General features: G+C 42.1%; 1 protein-coding gene across 1 annotated transcript in view; it reads left to right on the forward strand.

Annotated features, from left to right (window-relative positions):
- Positions 1–22,763, forward strand: part of Dym (dymeclin) — a 277,340-nt gene that overhangs the window by 98,073 nt on the left and 156,504 nt on the right. The window contains exons 10-13 of the mRNA XM_036205223.1: positions 1,426–1,604; positions 6,830–6,955; positions 9,294–9,407; positions 10,687–10,781. Coding sequence (XP_036061116.1) covers positions 1,426–1,604; positions 6,830–6,955; positions 9,294–9,407; positions 10,687–10,781 — 514 coding nt within the window. The remainder of the gene's footprint in view (positions 1–1,425; positions 1,605–6,829; positions 6,956–9,293; positions 9,408–10,686; positions 10,782–22,763) is intronic.

Here is a 22,763-nt window from a genome sequence, read left to right on the forward strand (position 1 = left end):
CAGTGTGGCTAAGCTCTACTGCCAGCTCAGGAGGGAGCCTGGACGCCTTGGACTGCAGTTTCATTGGCCTTTGGGCTGATGCTAGATGGTTGTTTTTGAGCAGAGAACTCCTCCCGTGGTGTTCTAGTTTAAGCTCTCTCCTTTCAAATGAATTTGCATGTTCACAAGTAGGAGTCTTTGGTGGGTGGGTCTTGCCCTCAAGCCAACCTTCCTGCTGTCCAGGTGTGGGGCAGGCACTAAGGTCTTTAACAATGACGGATAATTTGTCCTCTGTGCTCTTCTTGTGAAACTTCAGACTTACACGCTTTCCTCCTGAAAGGTCATATTTTCCCTTCTCTTTCCCCTCCACTCTTTGCTCTCTCACTGTGGACATGGATGAGAGCAGTGAGCAATAACCTAGCCACAGCTGAAATGCTATAGTGTCTTGAAATTGTCTCTGTCAAACAAATTAATCCATTATCTTTCAATTCAGCATCACTCAGGAGTTGAGGTGCTCAGTAAGTACAAGCAATTGATGTAAAAGCAGGAGAGGCTAAGTTCATATCAGAACCCGTGCAAACCCAAGGCACAGGTGTGTCTGTAGCTCCAGCGCTGCAGGTGGAGAGGCAAATCCAGGGCTTCCTAGCCAGCCTTGCAGAAATAACTAGCTTCACCCTCTCTCAGAAAATATGGTAGAGAGCAGTAGAGGAAGGTACCCAGAGTCTTCTCTGGCCTCCACATGCATGTGTGTATGCGCGCGCGCGCGCGCACACACACACTCACACACTCACACTCATACTTATGCATGTGCTCTCTCTCTCTCTCTCTTACACATACACACGTTTAAACTGATTAATCAGTTAATTAATTTACCTTCACTCAGGTTCTTAAGATGGCTGATCTATGATTTAGACTTCTTATCATTTAGAAACTTTAGTGTCTTAGCAGTTGTAGTCAATTACCGTTCAAGTTTTAGTTTTTTAAAGATTGGTTTTATTTATTTTTAAACATGTGTGTATGTGTTTGTCTTTATGTGGTTATGGGCTTGAGTGCATCAGGTACCGCAGAAGCCGGAAGGTGGAGTTAACACATGGTTGTGAGCCGCAGTGTGGGTGCAGGGAACCAAACAGTTCCTCCGCCAAAGCAGTTTGCAACACTGAGCCTTCTCTCCAATCCCTTCAATTTTCATTTAAATAAAACTTTTATAGAAGTTTTATGGCAGTTGCCTTAAGCTTGCTGTATTTCATATATTGATTTTTCTTTTATTTTAAAACTAGCTAAGTTATATGTTATTTTAGCCATTTTCCTTAAAAATACTAATTTTAGTGAGTGCATCAGCCATGGGCTACTTATTTGAAGACCCTTAACTATTATGTATAAATACACTACTCGGAAGTCCTCACACGCTCTTTTTATACATTTTCCTGCTTCTTTTCTGTATTTTAGACAGCAGTCCTTTCCCATCGTCAGTTCCACATGCCTTCCAGATTAACTTTAACAGTTTGTACACAGCCCTGTGTGAACAGCAGACGTCTGACCAAGCCACGCTCCTCTTGTACACTCTGCTCCATCAGAATAGCAATGTCAGGACGTACATGCTGGCTCGGACAGATATGGAAAATCTTGTAAGTATCCCAAGAAACATGCCATGTGTGTCTTGCAACATTACAAAGAGTGACTTCTTTTCTTTTCCAAGAGGGTAAGAGTGCTCGCCTGATGGGAGATGTCACCAGTATAGACAGAGGGTCTGCACTTTGTCAACACAGCAGAACTGAGTGAACAGCAGTCTCAGTGAGTGTGGCACAGCCCCGGCCTTGAGGTCTTTAGAAGCTACCTGTTGCCCAGGGTTCCCTCCGAGCAGGTGGCCTACGAAGCATCCTCTGTAACCGTCAAGGACATTTCATTTCTTCTCGCTCCTTCTAGCTGATGTGTCCTGTCCTCGGGGTTCATGTAATTTTCTTGATTGCCACACATTGCTGCTGACAGTGACGCAAGCAAGGTGATTGTTCCAGCTTAGGCCCCAGAGTCCAGCCTTCTCACAGCCTAGATGCCCGTGCCCTCCAAATGCAACTCCTGGACTGGTAGTCATTTTCAGGCACCTGGCCAGACACCACGAAAAGGTCCACCCATGGATAAAATCAGTTCCACAATCTGTCTTGGCAGACAGCTCTCCTTAGCAATCCATGATTTCCACTGGAGCTAATGTTCACCCTCAGTGTCTCACCAAAGCGAAGAGTAGGCTGCCATACCAGGGTACCCTTGAAATACTGTGAACTGCCGCTGCACTCATTGACCCATGTCCCCTCAGCCTCAGGCTCTACGGGTCAAGCAGCTTCCCCAGCATCTGGTAGCTTCTTTTATTGGTTTTAAATACTATGTAAATGCTGAAGAAGCATAAAATGTAGCATTTTTAGCATATTCCTTATCACAATGACATTAAGAACAAAAAGTGTGATGAGTAAAATTCTGTCTCCACACCAGAACGGTGTGGAAAACAGTGGCTTAAATGGCATAATACTATGTGAAAGTCTGATGGGAGTGGGGAGCATAGAGGTGGTTGTGTATGAGGAGTTCTGGGGGAATTTTGGCAATCAGCAGGAAGCCTGGGCATGGCGCGTAGGCCACCCATAGAGGCTCCTGCAGTAATAGTTCCTTTGATCATTGGGTGGATGTTACAGTCTGTTCTAGTTAGAGTTACCATGGCTGTGACGAAACACCATGACCAAAAGCAGCTTGGAGAAGGAAGGGTTTATTTCACTTACACTTCCAGGTGACAGTCCATCATTGAGGGAAGTCAGGACAGGAACTCAAACAGGGCAGGAACCTGGAGGCAGGAGCTGATGCAGAGTTCAGGGAGGAGTGCTGCTTACTGGCTTGCTCAGCCTGCTCTTTTTATAGAACCCAGGTCCACCAGCCCAGGGGTGGTCCCACCCACAGTGGACTAGGCCCTCCCCCATTAATCACTAATGAAGAAAATGCCCTACAGGCTTACCTACAGCTGCATCTTTTTTTTAAAAAAATAATTTATTTTTATGTGCATTGGTATTTTGCCTGCATGTATGAGGATGCCAGATCCCCTAGAACTGGTGCTACAGGCAGTTGTGAGCTGCCATGTGGGTGCTAGGAACTAAACCCAGGTCTTCTGGAAGAACAGCCAGTGTGCTTAACCACTGAACCATCTCTCCAGCCCCTACAGCTGCATCTTAAGGAGGCATTTTCTCAATCAGGGGTCTCTCCTCTCTGATGACTCCAGCTTGTGCCAAGTTGACACAAAACTAGCCAGCACAGCCTGAATCCGAAGTGCCCTCCACATTATGATTTAAAGACTCGGTAGCAACAGCAGCCTGTGGGGGCCTTTTCAAGTTCCTGTAGCAGAGGAAGCCTGGCTGGTAGAAGTAGTTGGCTCTTGAAGGCTGTACCCGCTCCTTCTTGAGGTCCGAGGGCTCTGTTTCCTGGTTTGTACCTTGTAAGGAGTCTTCTACTTTTACCCCCAGTGCTATAACCTCATTGTGGCAAGTGAGATGCTCCTGAAACTGTGAGCCAAATAAATCTTCCCTGCAGTCAGTTGAGGTATTTTCTCTTTTGGGCACAGTGATTGGAAAATAGTTCACACTGGATACGAGGGAAAAAGGAAGAGAGTGCCTGGGGAACCAGTAGCTAGAGTCTAAGATTTCTTTTTGAAATAGTGAATATTCTTAAATTAACTGGTGATAGTTACTCATATTTGTAAATCTAGAAACCATTTAATTATGTCTTTTAAATGCAGGATTATACAATCTGTAGGTTTGCTATCTCAGTAAAAATACTGAAAGGAAGGATTAATCTGTTCCTTTGGCATAGTCCTATTGGACCTGTTAGCTATATCTAAACTAGACAAATGTTGTTTGTTTGTGTCTAGTTACTTGTTTGAGGCTTGACTCAATCTGAACATATCAAAGAAGTTGATCCTTTATGAGGTGGCTGTGGTTAACTTGTATGTCTTATAAGACTAGGATTTTATATCTTTATCCCTGTTAAGTGTAGCCTTAGGAAATAACAATTTCTGAATTAAAGATTTTTTTTTAATTATCAAGGTAAGACTTAATTCATAAACACAGTCCACCAGGGATCTTTCCTGATCTTTTTATAGTACACCATTATAGAACATATGTAGTTTTCTGTATGACTTAGTTTACCAAACTAGCTACAGTTTAATGATGTTAGGAAAAGCAAGGAGGTTAGACATCCAGTCCTAAATCAGTCTCTGTTAGCCTGGACAGACCTCAGGCGAGGAGAGACGCTTTGCCAGACTGCTGAGGTCACTGTCTTGCTACATCATGAGATGGGGACACCTCAGTCTCTGGTGCTCAGCCGTGGCCATAAGTTTTTATTTCAAGAGTGAAGACAGAGAGCACAACCGTAATTTGTAGAAGGCAAAACCAAGTTTCAACAGTATAAACAATTCGGTATCTCTAGAAGGCAAAACCAAGTTTTAACAGGGTAAACCATTCAGTGTCTCTAAAAATCAATACCAAAGGGATTACTCTTACATTACAAAATCTGGCTGCCAGCAAGATACATCCCTGTACATGAATGCATGGAGGTGAAGCCTTAATAACTCATTAAACCAGCCTTGTTTTAAATCCTATCTTTTGTCCTGTTTTTAGGACAGGACAGGAATTATCATACAAAAATCCATCCTAATCTAAAACATCTTGGATACCTGTTGTCTCCTTGGTAGGCCCACTCCATGTGGTCATCTTTAATCAAGATGGTGTGAAGTCATGTGACCTCCCTGTTCTCTAACCTTAGTCAAAATGGTGGTTGCCCACCTGGCTGTACTTAATTAAGATGGTGGCAGACCATGTATTGTTTCCCAGAGCAGTTCCAACTGGGAGTTACAAGTTCTAAGTTAACTTTTTGTTACAGATTTTTAACCATACCCAATTACTTTGGGGGGGAGAGTAGACCAGAATAAAATAACTTTAGTATTATTTATACCCAAATGACATCTGATCTCTCTCATTGCATCAGATTCGTTGGCCAGAAAGCCCAGAGGCAAGTTCTGAGCCCAGGCAGTTACTTGGAATAGTAACAGTTGAGCTATTACCAAGACACAGGGAAAACGTAAACTCAGGCATCCAAGACCAGTCAGAAACTAAACATGCAGTGGCCACATACAGTTACACAGCCAACTGACCCTGCAGTAATTCCATGTGGCTCCCATGTCCACAAGAATATATACAGGAACAAATCCATACATACATACAAAATAGACAGAACTTTACTAACAGCGAGACAAACAAAACTTTCCACAGGAAGCAGACTTTGTTATAAATTATAGACTTTAAACCATGTCAGATGAACAACTTACAAATCCTGAAATAAGAATTTACAGTATAGAGCAGCATATAAAAAATCATAGGAGGGGTTGGGGATTTAGCTCAGTGGTAGAGCGCTCCACATTTAAAAAAATTAAAAAAAAAAATCATAGGAATAAAAGATTCTTAGGAGTGAGGAAGTAGAGGTAAGAGATTTTGGGATGTGAGTCTAAAGGCCAAAAGAGCCAGAGCCACATGGAGAATACAGTGGGCTAGAGCTTAAGCTGTGGGTCGTAGCGGAGTGGGTCTGCAGCCTGACTATAAGGCGAGAGAAAGCCAGGAAGGAGCAGAAGACAAGGGAGGTGTCCATGTGGGTCTGCAGGCCAAAGGAGCCAGACAAGCACACATGTCCACGTGGGAAGTAACACAGGAAGAGTGGGCTGTAAACTTTGGAATTAGATTCAGTCACAGACAGATGATCTGTGCATCCCGTATCGAGGGCCAGATCAGCAGATGCTGTAAGGGAGAACAGGCATGTTCTGGGCAAGAAGCAGCTGGCCTCTCAGGCTCTGACTCCAGTGTAATGCAAGGATGGGCATTTATGCAGTTAGGGTGGGAGAGCATACAAAGGGGTGGGATCTACTGTGGAGTGGGAGGGTGTGTACAGATCATCTGTCTGTGACGGAATCTAATCTAATGCTTTCCATGGATTTGCTCAGCCTTCTTTCTTAAAACACTAGGACCCCAGCCAGTGTTAGAACCGCCCGAAGTAAGCTGGGCCTCCTTTATCAGTCATCAGTCAAGAAAATGCACCACAGGCTTGCTCACAGACCAGTCTGGTGGGAGCATTTTCTCAGTCAAGATTTCCTCTTTGAGAAAGACTCCAGCTTGTGTCAAGTTGATATAATATTAGCCAGCACAGTATGTATCATAATTTCATACAAGGCATAATATACTTTTAGTGATGGTTACCCTACTTAGTATAGAATGAGCGAATTGGCAGTGTCAAAAGATTAGAAGTGAAGTTAGGCATTTGTGAGCAGAATCATAAAATGAGGTGTGTGACTGATACACCCACTGAAGACTAAGTCTCAGGACACACGCTGAGAAGATGCACTGTGGGCAGCAACAGTCCCTTCCACTAGTTACTGACATAGAGTGCACTTTTGTATTATTAGGCCTAACGTATAAGTGGTATGAAGCATACAGATTAAAATGCTTTAAAATTTAGGAGCAGCCAAGCTTTTCTGAACAGCTCAAGTTTCTTTTTCTTCCTCTTTTAATTAGAGGAGGTTGATCTGACTTCTAACTGAGCCCGAAGGGCCTCTGGACGTTAACCTTTCTTTGGTGAGACCTTTAAGAGTTAGTTGGTGATGACTTCCTTCCTTGCTTGGGGCCTTAAGTATGTGTGTGGAGAGTACGTGCAGTATGAGAGTGTTTATCCTTTTTATTTACAAAAACTACATGACCTTAGAGCAAAGTGTACAAAGCAGCAGTGTAAAGCTCTCATAAGGTATTGAAATTGTATATTATAATTTTTTATTTCCTAGGTTTTACCAATTCTTGAGATTCTGTATCATGTTGAGGAAAGAAATTCACACCACGTCTATATGGCCCTCATCATACTGTTGATCCTTACAGAAGATGACGGCTTCAACAGGTCCATTCACGAAGTGGTGAGTTCCCTCGACCGGCAAGAGGCACAGAACAGAACAGAAAGTGTGCTTGGCCTCAGCATTTCATCTGTTTTCCTTCTGGTAGAGTTTCGGGGGCTTGGGCTAGACATGGTGTTTCCTTCAGGTCCGTGAACTGTTGACTAATGCCTTGTCTTTTACCCTCCTCAACTATTAGCCTCTGTTCTCATCAGTCCATGTTTGTTGTACTTTATACTGGCTTACAAAAGGGTACTTTCATAGGAAAATACAATGTGTTTTGAGCACTTGACTGTTTCCCTCTTTCTCCCCCAGACAATTTCACTTCTACTTTAATATCAGATGTATATATATATATATATGATTTTCTGTACTTGAACTCCAACAACCAGAAACAGGAGAAAGCATGCTGTTTATCTGAGATTGACTTAATTCACTTAATGTGATTATCTTCATTTGTATCCATTCTCCTGAAACTGATGTCCTTTTGTTCTTTTTATTGTTGTTATTTTGGGATAGCATCTCATGTAACCCAAATTGGCTTTGAACTATCTATATAGTGTAAGGCTTGAATTTCTGGTCTTCCTACCTCTGCCTCCCTAATGCTGGGGCTTCACAGGTGTGAGTGTATTAGCACACCTAGCTAACTTTGTTCTTAAAGGCAGAAAAAAAAAAAATCCCATTATGTGTTTATACTACATCTTCTTCATAATGTTATTGATGGACACTTAGGTCAGCTCCATAACTTAGCACCTGTGGTCAGTACAGCTGTGAGCATGATGGTCAGGTGTCTTTGTAACGCAATGACTTGGAGGCTTTTGGGTAAATACCCCAAAGGGGTGTATGACCAAAAGGGTCATGTGTTACATCTATTTTTCGTTTATTGAGGAACTACCATATTGATTTCCATAGTAGCTGGACTTAGTTTACATTCCCACCAGAAGTGTTTGGGATTTCACTTTAAAAAAAAAAGTGTGTGCCAGACTTGAGGGGTCAGGCTAAATGGCAAACACTGAGCCATCTCCTCTGCCTGGTGTGCCCTTTGCCATACCTTCAGCATCTGTTACTGTTTTCTAAATGTCTGCCGTTCTGACTGGGAGAAGGTGTCATCTCTGGGTTGTTTTTATTTGAATTTCTCCGATGACTAGTGAGGTTAAATGTTTTTTTGTGTTTATTTCAGCTTTTCTTAAAATTATCTACTCATATCCTTACTCCATTTATTGATTGGGTTGTTTGATTTCTTGTTATTTGGTATTTTGAGTTCCTCCTGTATTCTAAATATCAGTCTTATATGTAGATAGCAAAGATTTTCTCTGCAGGTTCTCTTCACTATATTGTTTACTTTTATGTACTCAAGTTTTTAGCTTCCTGAAATGACGTTTGTCAATTGTGATTATTTCTTAAGCAACTGGAGTCCTATGCAGGGAGTCCTCGCCTATGCCTGTATCTTGAAGTATTTTTCCTCTGTCAGCTTCAGAATTTTACATCTGATCTATTTGGAGTTGATTTTTGTACAGGGTGAAAAATTGGGATCTAGTTTTATTTTACATGTGGATATCCAATTTTCCAAGCACCATTTGTTGAAGAGAACATCTTTTGTCCAATGTTTTTTATATATATTATTAGTGGATTGTAAGATATATTTTTGATCTTATGCTTTTTTTGTATTCCAATCTGTTATATAGTGAGTTATACTGATATATCTTTTACTATTAAAGCAATCTTTCCATTCTTGGGATAAACCATGATTGGTCATGATGTATTACTTTATTCATATACAGTTTGGTTAGTCTGAGTTTTGTTAGCTGTCTCTTAAGGAATTTGTGTACTTTTTCTAAGATACCCTTTATTGCCTTGGTCCTCACTGGCTGCTCATAACAACCCTAGGAGGACCTGGGCTGTCTCTTCTTGAACGCTGGGCTCACAGTGTCCCTGAGCTCTCCTAATTATCCTTAGGGATAGTTCTGTCTCTCAGCACCTACTCTGTGTTACTTTGCTTTCTAATTGCTAAGTTCTGTTTGCTTTTTCTGTTCCTTTTATCTTGTGTGCTGTGTTTCTTTCACATACATCTCCTCTCTGTCTACTAATGACATCAGTAGATATGCACATCTCCTCTCTGTCTACTAATGACATCAGTAGACAACCTGTTGATTTGCAGACCTGGTGGTTTTCTCTCCCTCAATCTATTTAAGAAGAGAGGAATAAACCTATTAGTGCCCTTTGCTTGGTAGACCTGAAGCCCTCCACTCACTTTTTACTGCTTAACTTACCTTTAGAGCAAAACTAAATTTACCAGGAAATGAGTGATACACCTTTTTCCTAATGGAGTCATTTTTACTCAAACTTTTATTCCTTATTACAGATATTAAAAAACATTACTTGGTATTCAGAACGAGTCTTAACTGAAATTTCCCTGGGGAGTCTCCTAATTTTGGTCGTAATAAGAACCATACAATACAATATGACCAGGACTAGAGTAAGTATTCCACAGCTATTTCTCTGCCTTTATGTTGTTCAGACCATGTTGTAAAATATAGTTATGAAATGTGCTAGAAAATTTAAATTTATTCTCATAGAATATGTTAGAAAAATTGATATCAGTACTTATTACATGATTATACTGCTCTGTCTGTCTGTTTATTAATATGTACTAGTTGTTTGATGCAGTATACTTTGTATGAAATGGAGAGCAAGCAGTGAAACACATTGAGATCAAAGCTACTGATGCCCTTGCTTCACTGACAACACTGGTGTGCCCTTTTAAAGCCACAACAAAATATATAAATAGATGAATATGCAAAAATACAAATTGAGACCAGGAAGAAAAGTACAAGGAGCTGGGGTTGTTGTTCAACTGGCAGTAGTGGCTGGCACTCCAGAGCCCTGGGCCCTAGCCACAGCACTGCATAAACCAAACACACAAGTACATGCCAGTCACTTTCAAGGTCATCCTCAACGACATATAGCACTTTTGTTTTGTTGAGACAGGAACTTACTCTGTAGCCCCTGTTGGCCTGTAACTGACTATGTCAACCAGGCTGGCCTTGATTCACAGATTCACTTGTCTCTGCTTCCCTAGTGCTGGAATTAAAGATGTGTGCCATCATGTCCAGCATACATAGCAGATTTGAGACCAGCCTGAACTACATGAGCTCTTGTCTTCAAAACAAAGGAAAACAATCCCCAAAGTACAAGAGTTCTTGAAAAGTTGAGAAAAAATAATTCTGATGAATTCTGTAAAATTTCAGTCTTAGTCAGTAGAAATGTGTTACCAAGGAAAGCAATGTACAGAATCCACAGCTAAAAGGTTGTTTATTTAATGTTTTCTTGTATCTTTCTCTATGGGCTGGGGTAGATGTATATACCCCGTTGGTTTTTATCTGAGATCATAGTTGGCAGTTGTGGTTTAGGAGGGAGAAGAACTTGTGTTTTAGAAAGAAGGAAGCGTATACTCTGCTGTGTGGTGGAGAGGGTCAGGAGCAGCCCACTGCAGAAGCACTACTGTTTCTGCTGCAGATGATCTCATTTTTACGTGATGGGAATGAGCATCTGTATCATCGTATTTCATGTCCATTGCTTCTAAATGAACTGTGGAAACACTCCGACTTCTCAGTGCTTTATAGATTTGGGAACTAGAGAATATAGATCCTGGACACTTTTCTAACATTAGTGGGGTGTGTGTTTGCTTTTAGTTAATCTTCCTCGGAGCATGAAGAAGACGTGATGTGTGTTTTAAATTTGTTCTTTTCCCACAGGACAAGTACCTGCACACAAATTGTTTGGCAGCTTTAGCAAATATGTCAGCACAGTTTCGTTCTCTCCATCAGTACGCCGCCCAGAGGATCATCAGGTAAATAGGAAAGAGTTTGTTTAAGGCAAAGACCGAGTTTTGCCTTTTGGCTGGTCTTCTGATAGGGTACCATGTCAGTGTCCTTTTTAAACATGCAAAAATGACCGATTTTTCTCAGTTTTCTGCTACTTTGCATGCGGTTGAGAACACCTTATTCTGTTTAGTTTCCTAACCTACTTGTTGATTAGAGTATTTATGGTATTTATGTTTGGTCCCTTTTAAGTAATGGAATGGTAGGTCTCACCTTAGGTTGTGTGTCAGCTTTCCAGAGGCACAGACACTTTGTCAGCAACACAAAGGAAAGCTTGACAGCTGTGCTAAATGTTTTCTGAAGCATCATACAACACTGTCACAGTTGTCTCTGTTTGCCCTTGAGAGTTTTCATTTTTTATTTTTGATAAGGTTTTATGCAGGTGCTGTACCACTGGACTACAGTGCCCTCCGCCCAAGTATTCTCCCCATAGCTGTTTAACGTTGTCATGATCTGGTTACTGCCTCATCAACTGCTGACATGATTTACATAAATGTCTCTTATTACAGTTTTGTATGGTAAAATCACAGGTCAGCAGAGCTGCATTCTCTCCTAGAGGCTCTGTTGTTAGAAGCTCCTTGTTCCTTGACTCATGGCCTCTGCCACCGTCAGGAGTGGGTGACTGAGTCCCTCTCATTGTTGCGGCCTCCTTTTTGTGGTTCTCCCTTCCACGTAGATGGCACCTTGGCCCTACCTAACCCGCAGTCTCCTCACCGGTGGTCTCAGTGTCCGTACAGAGCCATAAGTGCATCTTCCTTTTTGCCAAGTGCAGTAACATGTTAACATCTCCTGAGGAGTTATGATTCGGCCTGCCATAACAGCCGTCACCCCGCCTCCTTTTCCAAGCATATGTGATCTTTAAAGGGAGGAAAGTTAATTGTCACATCATAAGTGCCATTTGCAGGGTTTTCTAATATATATGGCTTATTTTTTTCCCCTAGTAGGCTGCTCAGTGTGGACTTAGCAGTTTTCAAGTAAAACATGTATCAGGAATTTTTTTTTCCTTTAATTCTTACTCTTACACTGGAGGTTGAAATGACAGCTTTGCTCAGATTATGCATTGGTTCCACTACTGTCCCCAGCCATTGGGTTTTTGTTAATTCTTCAAGAATTTCATACAGTCCATTTTGATCATCTCTCTCTCTCCCCCAACTCTTCCCAGGTCGCCCTCCACCTCCCTACTCACCTAGCCTCATGTTCTCTCCCCTGCCTTTGCTGCTGCTGTTGTTGTTGTTATTGTTCAAAAATGCTTATTTTTTTAAGTTAACTGAGATGAAAAATGGCTTGTATTACAATTAGTTACCATCCAAAAGCTCAAATTCCTTATTAAGTATGCATAAAAACGAACTTGTGTGTGAGTAACAGTATGTACACCACGCCATCGATGACAGCTTTCTCTTTTTTTTGGCCCATAGTCTCCTGAGGAGGTGGGGACATGCAGAAATAGCAATGTTATTTTCATTTCTTGTAGTTTATGTTTTAGTTCATAACATTTATAAATCCCAAATTATTTATATAAATTTTAAGTGTTTTCTTGTTCCTAAGGACAGGAAATTGTATTGGCTGATATGAAATGCATAGAATGAAAGATGACAAGTTCAAGTTGCATCATTTTCCCCGTGATTGCTTTGTCTTGTTTATTAGATATTTGAGAAATCTTTGTAGATATTGCTTTATCAAAAGGTTACAAATAAGTTCTAGAGTAATGTAAACACACAAAGCAGAGACATGCAGGACTGTTGCTTAAAGGTGAATAGCAATCTGTGCATTATGAATAATTAATTTGATATTGGAAAATAATGCTTTAAAGTATATGTGAGCTGCATATGTAACTCAGGAGGTTGCATGTCTTTTTATGTTCTAAAGAAAAGATTTTAAGTTGCAAAGTTTCAGAGAAAAATCTCCTGCCTTTTAAAAAAACTTACTGAGTCCAGTTGCGTTGACCAGTTACTTCCGGGCATGGGGCCTGCCCTAGAGTGTGGTCACTATACCAGGTATCACACCGTTAAAGAAAAACGACTGTACGTCTCCCAGTAGTGATCACTCGCAGTAGTGCCTCAGCTAGGGACTGGGACTTTGTGACCACCCTCCCCTCTTCCATGTTGGGTTTTATCTGTCTTGAGCATGCACAGGTCTTGTGCACACTGTCACAATCATTGTGAGTTCATTTGTGCGTCTGCCCTGTTGTATCCAGAGGACATTGTTTCCTTGAAGTCCTCCATCACCTCTGCCCCTCTTCTGCATAAATCCCTGAGCTTTGGGGGTGGGTATGAGGTAGATGTCCCATTTAGGGCTGCACACTCCAAAGCCGCTTACTGTCTGTACACTGACCGGCTGTGGGTCTCTGTGTTAATTGCTACTGCAAGAAGAAGCATCTCTGATGAGAATTGAGCAGTGCATTGATCTATGGGTGTAGCAATAAGTCATTAGGAATCATTTTAATGCTATGTCCATTTGGGAGAATAGTCATATGGTAGGTTTTCCTCTATGGCCCACCTCTCTAGCCATAGCCTTGTTAGCAGTGTCAGGTATGGTGACGTGGGCTCATTTTTGATAATTTTTCAGAACTAGTTTCTGTTCTTTATCTGTCTTCAGAATTTAGTAGAGACTATTTTACATTGACTCACAAGTGAGTTCATGCCTGGTCTCTGGACATTTTATGCATTAGAGTGGAAAGTAGTAAGGGCTTGGCCAGTAACTGCCTTTGTGCTAGCAGGAACTTTATCTCTTACATAAACACAGCCATCTCCTCGGACCCTGGAGTCTTCCCGAGTATCCAAGAGTTAACTGTGGCCTGTGCCTTGTTCAGCATAGCAAGGTTGATGATGCGTGCTACCCCGGGAGCCTTTTTTTGCCCGCATGTGTGGGGTTTCGCGATGGTTTCAGAGTAGTTTTCTTATAATGAATATTTTCTAAGGCCTGTTCCATGTGACAATTCCAAATGAATTAGTTCATAACTTAAGTTCTGGAAATGTGTGTTAGATATTGTTAAACATAATTTTCTAGGTGTGGTAGTTAGAAAAAAAAAATCACAAATAAAGCAGTATGCCCATTTTTTTGTGGTTCCAAAAACAGAAAACAAACCAAGATTAGAAACATAGTTTGGATCTGGATGTAGGAACATTGGGATTTATCAGTGATAAATGGCCCTTACTTTATGTTAATGGATTTTCATTTAGCATTATCTGAGTAAGGAATTATAGTAAGTAATGTAAGATATATCTTATGTAACATAAGATAATAAGGCTCTTGCCCTCCAATAACTTGTAACCAGTAGCAGACAAGACTGTGTCCATATATAGGAGTGGCATAAAGGACTTGTATAGGTCCGAATGTTGGGAGCGTTATAATGAAATAGAGCTCTTCCAGCAGGGAGGGAGTTGGGTCTAGAAGACACTGAGAGATGAGGCAAGGTGACTAGAGAGCAGGGGCGGTAGATGCTGCCAGCTCAGGAAAGCATCAATGACAGCCACCAAACCAAGAAGCCATGATTAGAAGGGACCTGTGTAAAAATTGCTGGTCCCAGAAGAGAAAAAGAAAGAAAGGTGGATAGAGAGAGAATGTGTTCAATGGATAATGTACGCCTGTGTGAAAATGTCTTTATATAGCTCAGCGCCATGTGCAATGGATAATAACAGTGAAATAAAAAAAGGAATTGTAAACCAATTTACACACTCTGGTTTGGCTGGCCTGCTGCTGACCTGTGCAGGGGTTAAAAGGAAGAAGCAGGATGAATGGGTGACTTACTGTGGAAGGCCTTGAGCATTAGTCTCATCGTTCGAGATAATGGAAGGAAGAGAGAAAAGGAGGTCTGATTTTTAATAACAAAACAAGAATGAATGAGTTGGGATTGGGATTCATAGAAAGGAACTATGGACTTAAAGCGTCATTCATTCAGCCAACAACAGTGGTGTATGCTATTGGTCACATTGGAACAGGCAAATTCTAGCCAGTTCTGAGTGCTTGCTGCTGGTGCTTCTTGTCTGAGCAGTTGTCTCAACAGAGCATCCTTGTCATCCAAGAGGAGCTCATTATGTAGCCTTCTCTCAAATCATCTTCAAAAGCTTTATATGCACATTGAAGTCTGGGTCCAGAAACTAAGATTTATTCTCTGAAAAAAGACTTGTCTTGAATTGGAAATGGAGACCAGAGTTTGCATCTTGAGAGAACTCATTTCCTACCAAATGTTTGTATCTAGGGTGGGATCACAAAGCTTGATGAGGAATGCATCGCAGTGCAGAGGCCAAGGTTGGGGAGCCAGGCTGCTCTGGCTTTACCTGTGCTTAGTAACTCCTTTCAGTGAGAAACTTTCTATGCATATTCTAAGTTCTCTTTCAGGAAAGTCTGCACTATTTTATACATGTCAGCTGTAAAACTCAGAAGAGCCAGTATTTTATGTGATCTTCAACAAGTATAAGAGTCACATATTTTTTAGCTATGAGAGGATTTTAATGAATTTTTAAAAATTTCTTAGTGGGACATAAATATAAGGAATGATTTCGAGTGGTGCATAGGCTATTCATATTTAATGACAATATACCCACCACAAACTCTTGTTACCCTAGAGGAATCATAAACCGATGTGATCTCTGTTTTGATGAACTTTATAAATTCTTCTGAAAGTCTGATACAGCATGTATTTGATGGTCTGTTATCTGAGGTTAGTGATCCATTTGTAGAGGAGTAGGTTATATGTTAGAGATTGCGTGGATTATAATTATTTATTTCCTGCCTTTATTTTCCTTCAGCCCGGCATGGTAGTGTACACTTTTGAGCTCAGTATTCAGGAGGCAGAGGCAGGCAGATCTCTGTGGAGTTCAAGGTCAGCATAGTCTACACAGTGAATTCCAGGACAGCCAAGGCTCTGTCTTTAAAACAAACAACAACAAAAAGAGGAAAGAAAAAGATTTTCCTTTATGTCTCGTGTCCACACCTTTGGATTATCAGACATTTCCCTTTAGTCTCTTCTCCTGCTTTGCTCTTCCTTCTGTCTTTACCATTCCCCGCCCCCCCCCCCCACCCGGGAAGTCACATATATACCCACTGCACATCCGTAAATGGAAAAACCTATTTATTTGTTTGTAGTTAAGACTTCCTCTTTCACAGTACTGCCAGGCAGTGCTGTGTAGTGTAGCACAGACGCCAGAGCCGATTGCCAAGGTTTACTAGCTATGGAATCTTGCGGAAGTTACTTAACTTCTCTCTGTAGCATCCCGGCTGTAAGATGGCTATGACAATAGTGACAGTTATTGCCAGAACCCTAGGTCAGAAGTCTGACTCTAGGGGCTACCATCTTGCAAGGCCTGTGCACTCTTCCAGCACCAAAGCAAGCAAAAACAAAAAACAATAAATGTCTAGTCAAAACGACCTTCTGGGAAGAAGGAAGCATTTCGGCCTGTCTTTAGGGTACTGCCATGAGCATTATGTTTTGATGGAGGTAGAATCGGAACCAAGTAAAGTCTGCATTAATTAAGTGATTTTGCCTAAGTGTCATCTGGTTGATCTTTATCTTTACTATGAATTCTGCAAGGAGGCTCAAAAGAAGTCCTTCTTGCTTGAGGGTTCAACCTGTTTTCTGTGAAGTTACCCCTCTCATCAGGGGCCAGTTATGTCTGTGAGGCTCCACTGTTTGGTAATCCAAGGTGACTTGCAGGTTTGACACAATGCCTGGAGACTTTTGGGCCCTTTTTGGTCTGGGAAAGAATGTTGTACGAACTGACGGTAAGGATGCCTTAGTTACCTGTTCTCCCCATCTTCAGCCTACTAGAGGAATGTGTTGGGGAGGGTCATGCTGGTTTGTAGACAGATCCTGCTTGGATGATTAACATGTTGTGTGTAGAGTAAAGCTGGACTCGGCCCCAGCGTTGGAAGGCCGAGAAGGCAGTAACAGAAGGAAGCTGTGGACAGCAACGTTGTGTTTTGCTGTTAGTTGCCCTGTGACCTCAGGAAGGGATTGGTGATGCTTCTAAGTATATAATCCCCTTGTGTTTGAGCAGCCGGGGGAGGGGGTGGAAGTCTGGCCTTGTTGGTCTTCTGGCCGAGTGATAAAGCGGGGATGAGGAGACAAGTTAAGGGCTTGAAGCAGGCAAGTGAAAGGAACCGCTGCTGAACCTCCAACAGAGAGAGCACAGTGATGCGGCAGAGTGCCCGTCTCAGCAGCGTGCAATAAAAGCTGGGCAGGGGTCCTGAAAGTGTCCAGAATTAGAGAGAACGGTCATTTTCTTTCCTCTGTCCCACGTTCCTGCCTTTTGAGGTTGCAGTGTGACACTGTCACACGCTCCGTTCACTCTCGAGAAATATCTAATCAACAGTTTCATGTTGGGCCACCTCCATGAGTCTTCTCGGCCACATTTGTAGTCATTCTCAGCTGCATGTGGCCCCTGGGCCATCGGTTGGACATATCTGAAAGGTCTTGTCAAAGGTGTGAATTCTGCCTCCTCCACAGAGGTGTCTGGTGAAAGGGCGTCACTCTCAGGCATCTGCACAAGAGCACTTTCCCTGTTCCCTCCTGGCTTTGGTTACCTTTGGAAGAGCTGGCACAGATGACCCATTTCTTGTTGATTACTTTAAGATTGGATCTCACAGTATACTTCTGGCTGTCCTTGAACTTGCTGTATGGCCTGGGTGACTTGAACTTAGGATCATCCTGTTTCAGCCTCCCAAGTGCCCAGAATTTCTTCTGATAGCCTATATTTCCTTAAAGGGTAAAAATGGAGGTGCCATTGGGTAAATGAGTTTGGTAATAATAACAGTTTATTTTGGCAGGTAGATCTTAGTGATTACCTGTGAGGGACTCTTGAGTGCCAGCAGTTGGGGAAGTACAGTATTTACCAAATTCAAACAGTGCGTGTGATTTCTCATTTTAATAGAGAGTTAACTTGTTCTTCCCCAGTGCCTGGGCACGAACAGACTCCAGTCTCTCCCTTGCTGTGGTCTTTGGTGATCCTTGTTTGATCTTGGCTGAGCGTTAGCCAAGGAAGGAAGGAAAATGTTTGTCTTAGAAACCTGGCTTCCCGCACTTCCTGTGGCAGTGGTACTTTGAAGGCAGCAAAGTTTTTCAGGGAAAGCTGGCATGGTGTGCCTTTCACTTGAGTCTTTTCTTAAGAAGTTACATTAGGAGCATTTACAGTTCCCAGCTGGAAATTTCTAAGCTTTTAATTGAACTGTGTGACTGTGTCAAGAACTGCTATATCATACAGCAGGGGCTTGGCAGACTTGATGGGACATGTGAAAACTTCATAATTGATTTAAATTCCAGTTTAGACTGCTTGGAGCTTTATAGACTGTTACATTGCATTGTAGAGGTGACTGGGAACATGTGAAAACATGTCTGTACTTCATCCTCTTAGTCATGGATTATCAGCGCCCAGTCCCATCTCCTACTCTAGGGACCTGAGATTTTCTTTTTAACCAGAAATTGACCTGCCATAGTTTTGTGGCTTCTTTCACGAGACTTGAGACTTCTGGGTCTGTGACAAAGAACAGACTGATGGGCTCTTTGCATATTATTTATTACAAATGATTACACAAGAGTATTAGGGTGAGAGTGTCCTGGCGCTCTTCTCTTGCTCCTCATGCCCTGCAACAGCATGACAGAAGGCCAGTCACAGCTGTACATGCAGTACTTTGTATTCCAGGAAAGCAACCCCGAGTGAGAACTCCATGGAAGATGACCGTCCTGGTTTCACTTCTGATACCCTAACAAGATGCCCTGACAAAAAGCCACTGGAATGAACGGGTTTATTTTGCTCACAGTTCCAGGTTGTGAGCTGTCATAGGGAACTCAAGGCAACAGTAATTTAAAATAGCTGGTCACATGACCTCCCCAGTCAGAAATGAGGAGAGATGATGCATGCATGCCCACTTGTTTGTGCTCAGCTAGATTTCTCCATCATCTTTTAAAATAGGCTTTGAGCAAAACTGCCCAAGTTGACTTTTGAGGGAGGCACCCTTGCTTTGTGTGACAGAAAACTACGCATTGCTACTGGAAGAGACTCTAGATTCCAAGTTTATTTCTTCTATAAACATCCATGACAAGACAGTTCAGAACAGAAGGCTGCTCGCATCTCTGCATTTAGGATTTATCTCCCAGAAATCTTTGCTTAGCTATGTTTTTCTGATGCCAGAAAAAAGAGAGACAGGGTTTTTCTGTGTAGTTTTGGTGCCTTTCCTGGATCTCACTCTGTAGACCAGGCTGGCCTCAAACTCATAGAGATCAGCTTGGCTTTGCCTCCCAAGTGCTGAGATTAAAGGCGTGCGCCACCACTGCCTGGCTAAATAAATAAATCTTTTAAAAAAAGAAAGGAAAGAAGGAAAGGAAGGAAGGAAGGAAGGAAGGAAGGAAGGAAGGAAGGAAGGAAGGAAGACCACCTGGCTAAAATAAATAAATCTTTAAAAAAAAAAAAAGTCAGGCAGTGGTGGCACACGCCTTTAATCCCAGCACTCGGGAGGCAGAGGTTGGCGGATCTCTGTGAGTTCAAGGCCAGCCTGGGCTACAGATCCAGGACAGGCACCAGAACTACACAGAGAAACCCTGTCTCAAAAAACCAAAAAAAAAAAAAAAAAAAGAAAAGAAAGAAAAAAGAAAAAGAAAGGAAAAGAAAAGAAAAAGAAAAAAGAAAGAAAAGAAAGTGTGGGTGACCTCATCAGTGTCCTGATTATATGTCCTAATGAATCTCTAGCTCACTGTTGGTGTTCAGGCAGCTTTGGATCCTTACTCTGACAGAACTAGGGGATTTGGGTAAAATACTGTATTTGATAAAAATCATATTGCATCATAAAATTATAGATTTGGAAAGACCTTTAAAACCATCTCTGACAACTTTTCACACTTGACATATGGCAGTATGGAAACTTACAGTTAACTATGATTAATCCAAGTGAACATTACTGCAGAAACAGATGTAGAAATCAGTTTGTTCAGCTCATGGACCACAGTATTATACCACAGCAAAAGAAGGAACTAGGTCTTCCTCAAACGCATGCTCATTCATTTCTCTCTCCTTCCCTACCTCAGTCCTTTATTTTCTCTAGTCTTCATCAATACGTTATCTGGCATAAAACAAATTAAGTTCTCTATGAAGTATTTTTCTCACTATATTTATATATCTCATGGGCCTTACCAGAAGAAGTACCCGTTCCAAGACAAACACGTTAGCCGAAGTGGGAAAAACCAGAAGGGTAAAGAGGGAAAATGATTATCTAACCGGTGCGTGTGCACACTGGATCAGGAGGCCCCAGAGAGACGGAGCAAACAAGAGTGAGGCTGCTTCCTCAGAAGACCTAGGAGACAGCTGGAGACAGTCACTCGAAAAGGGCAGCTCTCGGGGTGTCTGAGTACTTCCCTTTTGTTCCACTGTTCTCAGTCTCATCCTTCACACAGTGGCAAAAATCCTGCCAGGGCGCAGTGAAGAGAGAATGGGTTAACATCTGAGAAGTGCCTCTGATAACGTCTGCTGGAAAGCAGTCACCCAGCAGCTCTTAGACGGAGGAAAGCTGCCTTGTTCCAGAGTACCTACCGCAGCGGAGCGGCGGCTTGCTCACGGTGACTCAAGGAGATCTGTGAATGAACGGTACAACTTGTTACTCTGATTGGACGTGTTTAAAGTCCCCTGACTATGGCTAGAAGGAGCCACTGTACCGTGTCAGCTGCCTTGTTTGGCACAGCTGACGTTGCCGGTCTTGTCGTGTTGCTCTGTGGCAGTAGGGCACCACCCAAGGGGGTGATGTTACTCTGCCTCTTACTGTTGTTGTGAGGAAGAATGTAGATATTATTGAGTTACCGAGTTATGTCTATTGTTTCCACTTTACAGAGAAGAAACGTTTAAAACTCAGCAGTGACTTGTCTAAGGAAAGTAACCATACTGGATTTGAACCTGCATCTGTGGGCTTCTATTGCCAAATGCTCTTTCTCAAAGACAGGGTCTCACTGTGTAGTCCTGGATGGCCTGGAACCCTGTATGTAGACCAGACTGCCCTGAACTCAGAGAGATCCGCCTGCCTGAAAGTTGTTCTCTGACCTCCACATGCATGCCATGACATGAGCGTGCACATGTTGACATGCACACACAGATAGATAGGAATTTTTTAAAGGATGCTTACACTCAACCTTATTTCATTCATAGTACCACATCGTCTTCCCTACAATGGGCGACTTGGAACAATTCCCGACATTTGGATTTATGGCATCACATTATAAAAAGATAATAAGTGCTTATGAGCACCCTTTTGTTAGAAACTCCTTTATGATTTGTTCAAATGCAAAATCCCATGTGCAGATATTAAAGAACAAAGGGGGAACCTGAGCCGAATCATAAGCCATCTGCAACACCCGCTGCTTTCCTAGCTTGAAAGGGCTGCACACCTCTCCGCTCAGCCTTTTTTCTGGGTCATATCCATCCCCAGTGAAAACCCTGCCTCTTGGACTAACATGCTCCTCTCAGTTGGCTAGTGGATCAGTGACAGAATTCCCATAACACTCGTTTATGGTTTGTCTCTCTGCAAGTAGTAGAGGAAGTCAGTCTCTATCCCCACCTTCATGCTGAGGACGAGTGTCAGCTGTCATTGGTCCATTGAGGGTCCACGCCAGTGCTCTCACAGCTGGCATAGCTCTGTCTTGAATGTGACTGTAGTTCCCTAAGAGCTTCAGTCTGTTTAGAGACAAGGAAATGGAGGCCTGAGATGCCAGAGAACTTACTTGGGGTCAAATAGCTTAATGTGTGCTGGAGTTTCGACACAAGGTTAGAAGTGTTTCTTCAGACTTGACATTGATAACTACTGCTGTAGTTATCAGAGTGTGTGTGTGTGTGTGTGTGTGTGTGTGTGTGTGTGTGTGTTTGAGACAGAGTAGCATGTTGGCCTTGAACTTACTATATAGTCAAGGATGATGTTGACCCTCCTGCCTTCACCTCCCAAGTGGAAGGGATTATGGATATGTACCACCTGGCTTAGGTTTTGTTTTGAGTGAATGAAATGCTCACTCCATGGACTTGGTAGTTTTTTATTACTTCAACACAGTGTTGTTCCAAGTGTGGCTTATAGGCCCTGGAGGGTCCAGAATCAGACTTCCTTTACCATTTCACTGTAACAATCATTGACAAAACTGCTAAAGCCTTAATAGTAGCCCACCTGTACTGTACTAGCTCTCTCTGTGCCTCCCTGAGACCCTAGCATAACCCACCACACTGTACTAGTGCCCACTGTCCTCTACACATATTTGCAGCAAGAAAGCAGACCTATTTTCACTTAAAATATCCTTGACAAGACTATGTAAAAGGTGATTGTAGCCGGGCGGTGGTGGCGCATGCCTTTAATCCCAGCACTCAGGAGGCAGAACCGGGCGGATCTCTGTGAGTTCAAGGCCAGCCTGGGCTACCAAGTGAGTTCCAGGAAAGGCACAAAGCTACACAGAGAAACCCTGTCTCGAAAAACCAATAATAATAATAATAATAATAATAATAATAATAATAATAATAATAAAGGTGATTGTAATGAAAGTTGACTTGAGTGCTTGTGGTTTTCATGTCTTATGTGATAAAAGTTCCCACAGCACACATCTGTCTGCTGCATCACGTGATCATCTTCAGAGAAAGCATACCTGTGACATCTAGCCACTTGTTGGATGGAATGTAATTTTTACAAGAGAGAACCCATAGCAGTCTATGCTTATTTAGACTTGGAATTTTCTTGAAAACAAATTAAATGAGCTCATGACTTCCAAAAAGACAACTGTGGTTGCAAATAGCAAAGTCAGAGCTTTCAGCAGAAATGAGGATTTTGAAAAACATACCTGCAGCCTGAGTTTGTAATATCAATGATGATGGTAATAAATGGGGAGTTTGGAACACACTATATGATTAAATATGTCAACATTTAGGAGCTGTGATAGATACATAAACTCAGTGAAGCAATATTTTCCATATGATTAAAGAGTTATTTTTCATTAACTATAT

The sequence above is a fragment of the Onychomys torridus genome, chromosome 13 (assembly GCF_903995425.1).
Source record: "Onychomys torridus chromosome 13, mOncTor1.1, whole genome shotgun sequence".
NCBI classification, from domain to species: Eukaryota; Metazoa; Chordata; class Mammalia; order Rodentia; family Cricetidae; genus Onychomys; species Onychomys torridus.